The sequence below is a fragment of the Hipposideros armiger genome, unplaced genomic scaffold (assembly GCF_001890085.2).
Source record: "Hipposideros armiger isolate ML-2016 unplaced genomic scaffold, ASM189008v1 scaffold_661, whole genome shotgun sequence".
NCBI lineage: Eukaryota > Metazoa > Chordata > Mammalia > Chiroptera > Hipposideridae > Hipposideros > Hipposideros armiger.
In genome coordinates, this window is record NW_017732011.1 from 433,681 (window position 1) to 447,314 (window position 13,634).

At 36.6% G+C, this 13,634-nt stretch overlaps 1 protein-coding gene across 3 annotated transcripts in view; it reads left to right on the forward strand.

Moving 5' to 3' along the window:
- The window catches only part of CCDC50 (coiled-coil domain containing 50), a 75,214-nt gene extending 61,798 nt beyond the window's left edge, over positions 1–13,416 (forward strand). For all 3 annotated transcript variants that reach the window (XM_019626145.1, XM_019626147.1, XM_019626146.1), the window contains 3 exons: positions 220–299; positions 3,520–3,626; positions 7,122–13,416. In XM_019626145.1, coding sequence (XP_019481690.1) covers positions 220–299; positions 3,520–3,626; positions 7,122–7,141 — 207 coding nt within the window. In that variant the 3' untranslated portion in view covers positions 7,142–13,416. The remainder of the gene's footprint in view (positions 1–219; positions 300–3,519; positions 3,627–7,121) is intronic.
- Positions 13,417–13,634: the final 218 nt, after the last annotated feature.

The window sequence follows — 13,634 nt, forward strand, 5'->3', positions numbered from 1 at the left end:
TATATATATATATATATATATATATATATATATATATATATATTTATTTATTTATTTATTTATTTATTTATTTTATGTTCCTCAACTGAATGTAAGTAACCTGGAATTATTAAGGAGAGTTTGATGACATGATTTAGATATTTGCTAAACCTAATCTTTTTCTTTGTTCTCTGCTTTCTGTGTTTGTTTTTCTTTTCTCTCTGTTTTTTCTGTCCATAGCCCAAAACAGCTAAATCAGCGCATTCAAAGTCAAAAGAGAGCGATGAACCTCACCGTTTTAAGAATGACAGGCCAGCACGGTAAGTTGACACCTGCAGAGGAGGATGAGGAACTTGCCTTTGGGGTAAGGAGATGGTGTTGCCTGAGAAGAGTGTGTTCTTTCGAGAGGAGTCCCAGAAATCCGCAGTTGGGCGGTGGTATCAGGTCTTGTGGGGTTATTCTCAAACTTTTTTGCTGTCTTAAATTCTGCAAAGATGGGGAATTTCACAGAAACTGGGATCCATAAAGGAAGGTCGTGTTTTTTGTTAGGACCAGTCTTTGTCTCTGGATTCACCGAACTGATGCCCTCAACTAAGAAGGGATGAAGTTAACCATTTTTCTAAGTAAAATCTCAGGTTTTAAATTTTTACTGAGTTTCATGATCATTGGTGTTTGCCTGACATGTACACATGCTTAAATTCATTTCTATATGAGTCTCAGCCTCCTGAGCAATACTCATTTGAGTCATTGCAGGCTCTTCTAAGTCCCACCAGGTCGCATTGCTGTGACATGGTGTATGTTCTTTCTGACTTCTCTCAAGCTGTCTTAGGTCATAGTTACGGAGCAGCTGCAGTTTTGCCACCTCAAGTTGTCTACCTTGCTGGGAAAGCAACTTTTTTTTAAAAATTTGTTGTGTTCTGTTCTTTTGCAAAAGAAATAGGATTGGAAGAGGAGGAGAGAACATTAAATAGAATAAGACAAAGATGACACTAAATCTGACATTTTGAAAACTAAATTATTAAAACCTTGAATTGCAGTCCTGATTTTTAAAAATACGTTTATTCGTAAAAACGTAAGTTTTATCCCACTGAAAAACATACACTGTTGTTGCCACTTATTGCCCACACTTAATGATACTAGACCTGTTTCTTTAAAGTGAATATATTTAACGTCCTTTAAAAGACATACTGTATTTTTAACCTCATGGGCTTTCAGAAGATAAATACCCTTCAGAAAATTATATCAGGTTTGTAAAGTTCTTAGGGCAACAGTTGTACAGTCTTTCTAATTGTATATAATTGGTTCTTCTTATAGCTTCTGCTTAAGGACTTACCAGTTTTTAAAGCAAATTTTAGTTCACCATAGTTTAGTTTTATGTACAGCCCTGCAATACCCACTTGAAATAACAAGTAATCTGTTCTCAGTAGGTAAAATAGCTATGGTTTATCATGCTTTTTTTAGTCAAGTGAATTAAAATCATCTTCAGAGTTATATTCCATCTTCAAAGTCCATGGGCTTCTTTAGGACACCAATAACTGACACCAGATAAGATAGAATAATCTATGATAGCTATTTAGAAAGGCTTATTGAAATTGAAAAACAAGTTTCTGGAATCTAATAGGTAGTCTTAAAAATATGTGGCCTAATTGTAAGAATGAATAATCAAATGATCTTGTATTAAGAATGGCTATTATAAGTTAAGTGAAAAGTGATTTGTGACTAGTAGAACTGAAGTCTTTTTTTGACCTGAGAGGAACATTTGTTTTTAAATACCATTTACGGAAATATTATCTATATGACAAAACAAAAATTAAGAATTTTATGAAACCTGTATGTTCATAGTTAAAAATTAAAGAAGCCTATTGTCTTATTATAGATATCTTATACAACTAATATCAGAATATATGCTTACTGTTTAGAGCCTTTATGTTTTCCTTTCACATTTAATCACGGTAGAAAGGTTTAGTTAGCCATTTTAACAGAAATAGATGGTGTCAAGATGTTTACTTCATTGTAGTAGTAACCGTAGTACAGGGGAGGCAAATTCTCAGGGAAAGCTTGTAACATTCGTGGATACAATTCAGTTTCTTTGTCCATCACAAGGTTTCTACTCTCTCTAAGAAAATAGAGAACCAGTTGGCACCCTGAATTAATTCTTCCTCTTTGTAATTGGAGAAAGTTTCAACCCAAGTTCCAAATTCTTTTAACTAGAGGATTTTATATTGGTAATACTACTTGATTTTTTTTTCCATTCTTCTCTTACATGTAGTCTTGAATGAAGATGTTCCTACTGTTAATTAAAAATACAAATCTTTGTACTAGAGCATAGTACAGTAGTTAAGAGCACTGGTTTTGAAGTCCAGTTGAATTTGAGCCCTGCCTAGCCCTGCCACTTAACAAACTGTGTGAACTTGGGCAGATCACGCACCTTATCTTACCTGATCTAACTCTAGAATATGTGTATGATCGCTACTGTGCGGACTGGTCCTGAAAGTTGATCGACATCATCTATGTAGAACTCATAGCAGAGTCCTCACTCTGTACGCAGTTGACATCCCATGCTCACCCTTCCAGACGCTGAACACCCAGGGAGGGGGGACCTACTGCTTAGGGACAGGATGAGAAATTCAAAAACACTTGGCCTTTATTTTTATGTGACAGAGCCCATTGTACCAAACTAAATATAACTTTCTAAGCTTCAGAATACTTATGCTTTCCAGACTGTAGATATAATTGCACAAAGCATCCTACGACATGGTTACATATTGACAGATCTTATTCATGTGCTTTCCTGCAACATTTGAGTAAACCTTGGGGCAACAACAAAAAAGGAGAGGTTTTTTTTTTTCTTTATCTTCATAAAAGCCAAGTGTTGGCAAAAGTCTGTTACATGGTTAACATAAAAAGTTTAGAGTAGTAAAAATTTCCCAATGTTTTTTACATTGTTTTCTTTTGACATGAAAAATTGCAAACAGGATTCCCCTTTCCTTCTCTAAGCTCTGCTGTGCCACCTAGTGGCTTAAGGATCTTTGCTGTAAATTGTATATGTTGACCCAAGTCCCTTCACTCCCTCCCCGCTCTTCCCTTTCTTCCTTCCTTCTCCTCCCTCCTTACCTGCTGCCCTCTCTTCCCTTTTTACCCCTTCCTTCCTTAACTTTCTTTATTACTTTCTTCTGTCTTTTCCTTTCTTCCTCTTTTTCTTCGTAAAACCCACCAAAACAAAGTAAAATTCACGTTAATGACAGTGGTCACATCTCATTAATCTTTCTTTTCCCTAGCCCTTAGCGCAGTGCCTCACACATATTAGGTATTCAAAAATATGTGGTTTTTAAAAATTGAATTATGTGCTTCAAAACAAAGGAACGGTAAGATAAAATAATGTATCCAAGGTCATACAACTGGCTAGGAACTAAAACGAGAGTTCTAAAACATTCTGACTTCACATTTGTACCAGAAAATAGTTTTACCATGGGATCCAATGAGTGGTGGAATTGTAGTCAGCACTATTTAGAATATCTCTAAATTCAGGCTTCCTTTCAGGCCACCACCACCCACTGTGACAGAGGCCGAGGATTTGGATCACACTCATTTTACAAACCAGCATAATTCTACACGGCTTTTCTCAAAATCAGAGTCCTCTCATAAAGGTAAGAAAACTAGATAAATAATCCCCATGCTACAGAGGAAGAATCAAATCCTATCTTATAGATCACTAGAGTAGAAAAATAAGTTATCCTTCCTCTCAGCAGAACACAATATTCTTCATTTATTAAAACACAAACAAAAACATTAAGGAAAAAAAAAACCACATTTAAATTGAATGCATGTTGTCCTGTGTATTTGCATTTTCCTCCAGAGAGGGTTCATTGCTTTCGTCAGATTCTTAGAGTGACGACGTCTACCGTTTAGGTCCACCAGGGTTTTTCTTTTCTAGCTCGTTTCCCATCTCCCCGAGACTATTTATGAAACTTAAAATACACACTAACACACAGCACACAAAACTCTTATGCAGAAGAAAAATGGGGTAAGGAAAAGGAGGAAAGAATATGAGACCTAAGATGGGCCAGATTTTAAAATGAAAGTTGAATGTAGTTGCTCTTCAAAGCATATGCATTCACTTATGTGTATTTTTATGGTAGTCATAAAATGAGATAACAAAAGCTTTTTATATTTATTTCCTCATCTAAAAATGGACATGATTTTAATAGTGCCAGCATTGTTGTCAGGATCATAAAAGTAAAATATATGAAAGCACATTGCGATAGGCTTTATAAATATTAGGTCTTACTGATGTTTACAATTTGTTATGATTTTTCAAGATTTCTTAGTGTTTTTATCATCCTTTTCCAAATCTCATGATAGCCCTGCCAAACTTCTTTTACTACAGTCATACAGGTGCCACTCCAGATTAATTAAATCACAATTTCAAAGGGTGGGGGGTTGCTAGGTGTTTGTATTTTTTATAAAGCTCTCCTCCCCCCACCCCTCTCCATTCTAACATTCATCAAATGTTGAGAATAAGGCAAAAGACATTATTTGAAGATGGGATAAATTAGACTTTCTCAAAACAGAAAACCCATACAGTACAATTTCCACCTTTTGATGGCCTTTTCACCATCCCTGTTTTAACTGCAAGTAGCTCATGATTTTTTTCTCTCAAACTATATATGTGCATTACTTTTTAGGGGGTACCTTCGTGTTCTTGACTTATATTTGATAATACTAAAATAATACAATGATTCTTTTTTGTATTAAAATTTATTGGGGTGACTGGTCAATAAAACTACATAGATTTCAAGTGTATAATTCTATAATACATCACACAATGATTCTACATATAAATATTTTATAATCAAGAATGAAGAAAACATGAACTACTTGAAATGCATAGAAATAAAGATAAATTATTTTGCCTGAGCAGGGAGAAAAACAGCGTTTCAGATCTTATTTTATTTTTTAATAAAATTTATTGGGGTGACAATTGTTAGCAAAGTTGTATAGATTTAAGGTGTGCAATTCTGTAATACATCAAAGATAGATCTTAAGAAAAATTTATTTTCAAAAAATAATTTGCAAAAATTTCAGTTATAGTTGACACACAATATTACATTAGTTTCAGGTGTCCAACATAATGATGAGACATTTCTATAACTTATAAGTGATCACCCCGGATATAAGTCTGATACTCATCTGGCACCACACATAGTTACTGCAGTGTTACTGAGTATAGTCCCTATTCTGCACGGGACATGCACGTGACTGTTTTATAACTGCTGATTTGTGCTTCTTGATCCCTTTACCTTTTTCGGCATCTCCCCTCTCTCGCTCCCATTTGGTGACTATCAGCTTGTCCTCTGTATGAGTCTGTTTCTGCTTTGTTTGTTGTTAAGTTTTTAGATTCCACATGTAAGTGGAACCATATGGTATTTGTCTTTCTCTGTCTGACTCATTTCACTTTGCATAATACGCTTTAGTTTCATCCATGTTGTAGCAGATGACAAAATTTCGTTCTTTTTTATGGCTAATATTCCTTTGTATATATGTACCACCTCTTCTTTATCCATTTGTCTATAGGTAGACACTTAAGTTGCTTCCATATCTTGGTTATTGTAAATAATGCTATAGGGAACATAGGGGTGCATATATCTATTTGAATTAGTGTTTTGTGTTTCTTTGGATAAATCCTCAGAAGTGGAATTGCTAGGTCATAAGGTAGTTCTATTTTTAATTTTTTGAGGAACCTCCAAATCATTTTCCATAATGGCTGCACTAATTTGCAGTCCCACCAACAGTGCACGAGGGTTCCCTTTTCTCCACATCCTTGCCAGCATTTATTGTTTGTTAATTTACTGATGTAGCCATTCTGTCAGGTGTGAGGTGATATCTCATTGTGGTTTTTATTTACATTTCTCTGGTGATTAGTGACTTTGAGCATTTTTTCATATGTCTGTTGTCTATCTGTATGTCCTGTTTGGAGAAATGTCTGTTCAGATCCTCTACCCATTTTTTTTTTTTAAAAGATTTTTATTGGGGAATTGGGGGGATGGGAACAGTGCTGGGGAATTGGGGGAAAGGGAACAGACAAGTTGCTGTCGTTTTTTTTTTTTTGTTCTTCAGTCTAGTTGTGGAGGATGTTGCTTCACTGGCCCAAGTTGGCACCATCATCGCGCTCTTCCCAGGAGAGGCACATCAGTCGCCGGCTTCTGGACAGCCGCTCACAGCGGCTGCTGGCCGCTCACGCTGGCTGCTGGCTACACACGGTAGCCCATGGCAACCCACTGTAGCAGGGGCCGCAGCCAATGCCGTCGCTGGCGACTCACGGCAGCTCAGCTCCAGGTTGAGCTGTTGTTCAGCATCTTAGCTGTAGAGGACAGTGTCACTGGCCCTCATATGTGGGATCCGAACCGGGGCCCTCTGGCATCCCAAGCCAGTTCTTAACCATCGCGCCACTCAGCCGGCCCTGTCTCTTCTTTTTTGTTGATGGTTTTCTGTGCTGTGCAAAAGCTTTTCATTTTGATGTAGTCCCATTTGTGTATTTTTCTTTTGTTTTCCTTATCCAGGGAGACTTACCCAAATAAGTATTGCAATGTCAAAGAGTTTACTGCCTGTGTTTTCTTCTAGTAGTTTTATGGTTTCAGGTCTTACATTTAAGTCTTTAATTCATTTTGAGTTTATTCTTATATATGATGTAAAAAGGTGGTTTGGTTTCATTTTTTTCTGTATGTATCTGCCCAGTTTTCCCAGCACTATTTATTGAAGAGACTGTCTTTACCCCATTGTATACTCTTAACTCCTTTGTCATAGGTTAATTGACCGTATGGAACGTGGGTTTATTTCTGGGCTCTCCACTCTATTTCATTCATCTATGTGTTTGTTTTTATGCCACTACCATGCTGCTTTGATTACTATAGCTTTGTAGTATAGTTGATGTCAGGTAGTGATACCTCCAACTTTGCTCTTTCTCAAGATTGCTTTGGCTATTCAGGGTCTTTTGTGGTTCCATATAAATTTTAGGATTATTTGTTCTAATTCTGTGAAAAATGTCTGTGGTGTTTTGATAGAGATTGCATTGAATCTGTAGATTACCAACTTTCAAAGATTTTTCCTTAATGGCATTTCTTCTTTTTTGTTTCCCTCCCCAGGTTTCCACTATAAGCAGTAAAAACCTAGGAATCTGCCTTGAAAACGGACTCACTGTAGCCAATATTACTGGATAATACAGAATGCATTCTGTGCTTATTTTTTCCTCCTATGTTGTGTTCTGGGGATTTATCCTCAACTATTTTTCTGACCATAAATAATTTTAATTCATTTAAAATGTTTTTATTATTTCTGATCACTTGGGCAGCACAAGAAAACCTAGCTTCTGAATATTGACCACCTCTACACTGCATATGCTTCCTGGGATATAGTATCTATGAGATCTATAAAATGCCATTTTTGTTAGGTATCGTGTGTTGGTATTTAGGGGCTAGGATTTACTTAGCAATTAGAGTTTTGTGACGATAATGATCAAGGTAAAACATAATGTGTGGATGCAATGCAGAATAAAAGAATATATGAAATAGCTTTTTTGGTGCATTAGTATATGATGTATTGAAAGACGGAGCCTTTTGCTTTTTGTAGTTTTTAGGAAAAGAAAAAAATTACAACTATAAAGTATTTAAAAAAAAGAAAACCAAACACTTGGAACAGTTGTAAATGTTACTCCGACTACCAGAACGAACTCTAGAGGTTTTACATGTCCTTGTCCACCCTCCAGGGAGAATTGGCCTAGATGTCATTCTCTGACACTTTCTTTGCTGTGCTTCCTTAATAACGAAGCTTCCTGAAGCCTCTGGGTATCGCTCATTTATTTATTTATTGGCAAAAATTTATTTCTGTGATATTTTAACTCAGGTCTTTGTAAAGTCAACTAAAACTGAAAAACTTTCTATCCCTTCTCTTATTTTACATTTACTTACAAAGCCAAGGCAAATGGAATTGGGAAGGTGTTTACATAAGTGGTGGTGCCATTATTCTCTCTGGCTGTAGATCAAAGTTCTCTTGCTTAAAAAACATAACAGTATTTGTTGACAACCTCTCAAAAATAGTTTGTGTATCTATTAATAATTAGATTAATTCAACATGAAGTTGAAGTTGATAAAGTGATTCTTTATCTAAAGTATTTGGTTCTATGCATTCATTAATGATACATGGTCATTGGATCTTTTATACAAGACCTTTAAACTTCTCTTTAAGAAATCTAGTCTTTGTCTAGCTTCTAACCTTACAGAAATGCTTATTTTCCTATACCAGTTAACACAAATGGCAGTCACGCTCTATATATAAGTAATATTCCTTTAGCTTGACTTCCTATTATTTTTCATTGTGTGAATGTCACGTTTTTGGCATTCTAGTATGGTGTTTGTTTTGGAAAGAAATACATAGGTGACTAGAGAAAAAGTTGTTAATCCATTCTTTTCCCATTGGGAAATGCCTTCCTTTTGCCTTATCTTTCCAGATGGTCTTTAAAGTCGGGCAATGTTCAGGAAGCTATTTAGAGTAGTTTCTGAGAGTGGATTTGGGTCTTTCATTTTGAGAAAGATCTTTAGTTTCATACAGTTTTTGGACTGTAAGAACTTGGTAAAAGGTATCTAAGAGTTAAGTTTTGGCTAAATTATAGAGAAACAAAACCCTACAGGAGGTAGTCATTTCAGAGAAATGAGGAAAGGGATGCTAACAGTACTTTGAATGGCCATGATGAAATGAATGAAGAAAAGTCTTCATTTAGTCACGGGCACACAGGTCCTTGCCTTAAGGCAGATTCCAGAGGGTGGTTTCAATATCCAAAGCTTAGGCCTTATTGACTTCTAGTCATGTGCTATTTTTCTTTGTCTGCCCTGTGATTTTGCTTCATGTTTTTAGAAGTTTTTATAGTAGTTTTAAAGAAAAAAAACAACAACAGTGTATTTTTATTTGATAATTAGGCAAATGGGCAATATCATTTGCCATATTTTTATTTTATAAATGTTTATTTTTCTATCATGCAATGATCGGTTTTACTTTTACAATTCTGCATTCCTCTCGCCTCTCATGTACTTCATCCAATTATATTTATTATTGTAAATGCTAACTGGATATATTTCATTCAGAATATCAGGCCACTTGACACTCAACCAGAATGTTAGTGTTTCAATTGTCTTAGGAAGTGATCAAAGGTGATATTTCCCTTGTGATACCCAATTCAACATCTATATTGAAGATTTGATTTTTTAAAAGTTTTTAGAAGATTACAATTTAAAAGTATTTAATTTTATTTATTTTTTTGTAAAACAAACACTTTTTAGAGTTTCAGTAATTCTTTCCCTGTGAGCAAGGAGACAGAAATCAAACTCAACCAGTTAAATCCTCTGGTTCTTATTCAAGTAATGTAATTATTATCTTTGAGACTGTAGAAGCAACTAACAACTGTATTTTTAAGGAACTACCAAACATTCTTCACTGTGTTCTCTGCTTTTCACTTTGTCATTTTTGTATAAATGCGGACACATTTATTTTGTTCCTGTCCCTACTGCTGGAACACATGCAATTTAAGCATAATGTATTGTGCTCTAATGTTGTGATGTAAACTAATACTTCTGGCCTTGGAAAATATTTCTATACCTCTGTTCTCTGGAGGCCACGCTCCCTTAACACCAGTATTGCCGAATGAGCACAATGTGTTAAGGAGTCTTATACTGCTACTGGACATGTACATCCCCTCCGCCCAGCCTAACTTTTTGTAGGTCATGGCCTGGAAAAGCAAGGCGAGGTAAGGGTCAGATTAAACATTTTGAGTTGAAAACAGTTTAACTGTAGTGTCAAACCGTTGTCGGACGTAGTTGTTTTTTTGGGAGGCTGGAGAGTTGCTACACAGGCTTTGATGGAACACTGAGATTTTTAGAAAGTGACTTTGTATACCGTTGAATTACTGTTTCTGAAGTGGCTTTACAATAACCAGCAACAAACTAATGAACTCCAAGAAAGACTGTGGTTTTTGATCAGAGACACATCTAAATTAGAAAAGACAGATGGGGATCGAGGCTCCCAGGAGAAGGGCCTATTCAGAATGGCAGTGGCCACTTGCATCTAGAACAGTACGTGTGACCAAAGTGTGTGGCCCTGGGCCTTGTGTTCCACTGAACTCACAGAAAAGTATGAACTGGACCCATTTTTCCCTTTGCTTCTCTACTGTGGCCTGCAGCTGGACTGGATGATGAATACATTCATTGCTGACTTTGTCCATACCGATCCCTCAATGTCAGGACTTTTCGGTATAAAAATAATTAACTTTTAACTGGTAATTATTTTTCTTTAATACTGTCAAATATTCTCTAAATTCTGTCTTGTGCCAAATTGTTCTTTGGAATCACTTGCTATAATATGGTGCATTCAGTTTACCACATAAGTGGTTAACATTTTAGGGCCTTGATTTTTAATGAGTGTTGCCTTTGTATAAAAATCACTTTGGGGAATACCAAGATTATTCACTTATTTGGTGACGGTTTTCTTGAAAGATAACCGTGGTGATTGGCTGTAAGATCTTCAGCCTAATAAAAGAACAAGACCCCTGTGTAATCAGCTTACTAAAGGACTGAGAACAGAGTAGAACTTCCATTCAAGGGCCTTTTCCCTTTTGGGAAAACAGTATTTATGTAGGGAACGTTAATGTAAAAGAGAACACCGACCCTGTAGATTTCACTACAGAGTATGCCATATTCTGATAACATCAGCGTTTTAGAAACAATTATAAAAAAATCAAAATCTATTCTTTTAGCCAAAAGGAAAAAAAAACAGATTTTTAAAGTATTTTGTTCATTACTTACTGCTCATAGAGAAGTGACTAGATAGAATGGCCCCATTTTCTCCTCACATCTGGTGGTGCCTGTGAGTCTTGAAGCCATAACTGCTTTGTCTTATTGCTAGACTCCTTTTCCCCATAATAGGTAGTAGGGTCAGGGGGAAGCAAACTGGAGGCTGTGCTGAGAATGCTGCATGGGCACGAAGTCATCCGAACTTTTGGTGGAAGAATCTCTTATTCCTGATGATACATAGATCCGTAAAGGGAAGAGTTGAGGCTATCGTTGCTCCTGCGATTTCACTGTTGTTGGAATGTTGAAATTTAATGCTAGCAAAGAAGGAAGGGGGAAACTGAGGAAATCTCACTTCTAGAGTCACTTTTCTGTTGAGACCTGCCCTTTATGCCAGCAATGTCTGCGGAGCAGCATTGCCTTAAATGAGTTGGATTCCAACTGAGGTCATTGTATTGTACTTACCATATGTGAATGACTGTCAACTCTCCATTGACATGTAAAATTCTCAGGTGGTCCCCAAACATCCTTGTCATCCAGAGTTTTGGACCTCCCACTGAGCTATGGGTGGCCTGTACATCTATGATGATAGAGCCATCATTCCATTTCAAATTGCCTCTATCTATGGATGAGCAGTGGCCAAATAGATTGGTAGGAGAGGGAGAATTTCCTGGCCAGGTTTTCAGGTGATGCTTTCTGAATAATCGAGAGTTGACTGTCTTTTTCCATTACGATTGTGTAGAAGATGTTTCCAAAGGTTCTATTGTGCAGTGAAGTCACTCGTTACTGGTTTGTAAAAATTTCACCAATACTTCTGTGTATTGAAATACATACCATTAACAACAAAAAGAGAAAACCAAACAAAATAGAGAGATTTACTTGAAATTGGAGATTTGTTGATGTGAAGAGTCTTTCTGTTTTATTGTTTTTAAGAAAAAATTAACCAGGAAAACTTTTATTGTGGTAGAGAAGACACCAGAGTAGTTCCTTTTTAAAGTTGTGTTTGATGCCACAAACTAATGCAGTCATGTAAGTAATCATGTTAATTTGTGGAAATGTCTGGTCCTAAAAAAAACATTCTCTTTATATATTTGTGAAAGCTGCCTAGAAACATGTTTGTAATAGATTTAATATGTTTTTGTGTATTCTCAGCAGACTAGAAAATGTTTTTCTCTTTCTGAGTAACTCTTCATAGCATAGGCAACCAGTATTATGCTGACTTCAGCATTTCAGATAAGGACAATTATAACTGTGTAACCCAGTGTCCCATTATTTATTGCTGTGGTTCATATATAAAGAACAGAAGAATTGAAAGACAGGGTTTGAGTGCCACATTCTTCACAAAAGAAAAAGGATGAAGACTAGCAAAGAGAAAAGGTTCAGCGGATATACTATTGCACATCATATACTTAGGATATGTTTTAGTTGCACTGAATTTCAAACCATAATTGCTAAAATAGTTTCTAGCTGTGAAATTTAGTAAGAGGGTTTTTGATGTCAGAATTTTTTTTTTTTAATTTTCTGATTGAATAAGTCTGTGAAATCCCTGTAGGCTGTAACTTCAGCTCTTGCTATAAACTGAAAGCCAAATGCTCTTTCTCAGAAATAGCTGTATTTTTCGCCTGCCTCTTAAAGGCAGCCCAGTATTTATTCCATGAAGAATGATACATCATGAGGAGGTACAGTGGGAAGATAGCGTGTAATAAAATGATCATCCAAAATGAGAATGCTCTAATGGGGCTTTCCTTAAGAACAATCCATCCCAGCACAATACATTTTGAAAAGGTGCTGAATTATTTTTCGTATAAATCAAGTTGCTCAGGACATTGGGTGGTGCTGTCCTCTATCTTATAATTTGGGAAAGTTCTGTCTTGAGAGATGACAACTTGGTGCCCAGGCAGTTTCAGATTCTTTGGTAAGAACCCCTTTGCCGCTTGGAACGTGGGTATGTTAGAAAAACAAGTGAGACATTATCCCGAGTGCTCATATTCATTTGTAGCCAAGGCCCAGAAAGAAAGACAGCCTTGAAATAATTACTTCATGGAACTGGGTAGAACCGGAATGGAATACAGCCGCCTGTCTGAGGACAGAAAACAGAGCCCACCTCAAACCACATGCCTATCTAGAGATTAAGTGGAACTGTGAGGGACATGTTGTGGATGCCTTAAAGGTGGTGGGTGGTGGGTATTGGTGGGTGTGTGTGCACGCCCACCTGGACGAGGCCGTGGGAACAGCCCGTTGCAGCTCACCCGCGCGCAGCGTGAGTGCTTCCTGCTTGTGGCCTAATCAAGGAAAAGGAGAAACATGGTGCTGGTGACCTTCGTGTGTCTTGGGAGGTTCAAGTGGTAATGTCACTGGGACTTGAGTCCAGGCCTCCCTGAAATGCCACTGACACATTGACATGAATTCATCTATGCAAGCTTCGGTTTTTATGGTTTGTTTTTTAACCTGTGTCCCATTGGATTCTTTAAACATCAGGATTAACATCAATATGAATAATTTTTAAACCAAAGTATTGTATAAGTATGTGTGCTTGTTTTCCTGGATGGTTTGAGGCAAACACAAATCTTGTCCTTCTCTCTCAATAAAGTCATTTGTTAAGTCAGTGGCCTCTGACTCGTGTTTTCTTCACTGTGTTCAAGGACTTGGGACATTCTGGGAGTATTTGTCTTGTCTTCTTTACAAAGTAAACCTAATATAGCTTTGTTTAATTACAGTAAAGTTTTCTCTTATTCCAGTTCTGTAACCACGTACAACACCTTACTTAGGCCTCATATATTTGCAATTCTCGACAAACACACCCGAGTCTAAAATTGATTATAG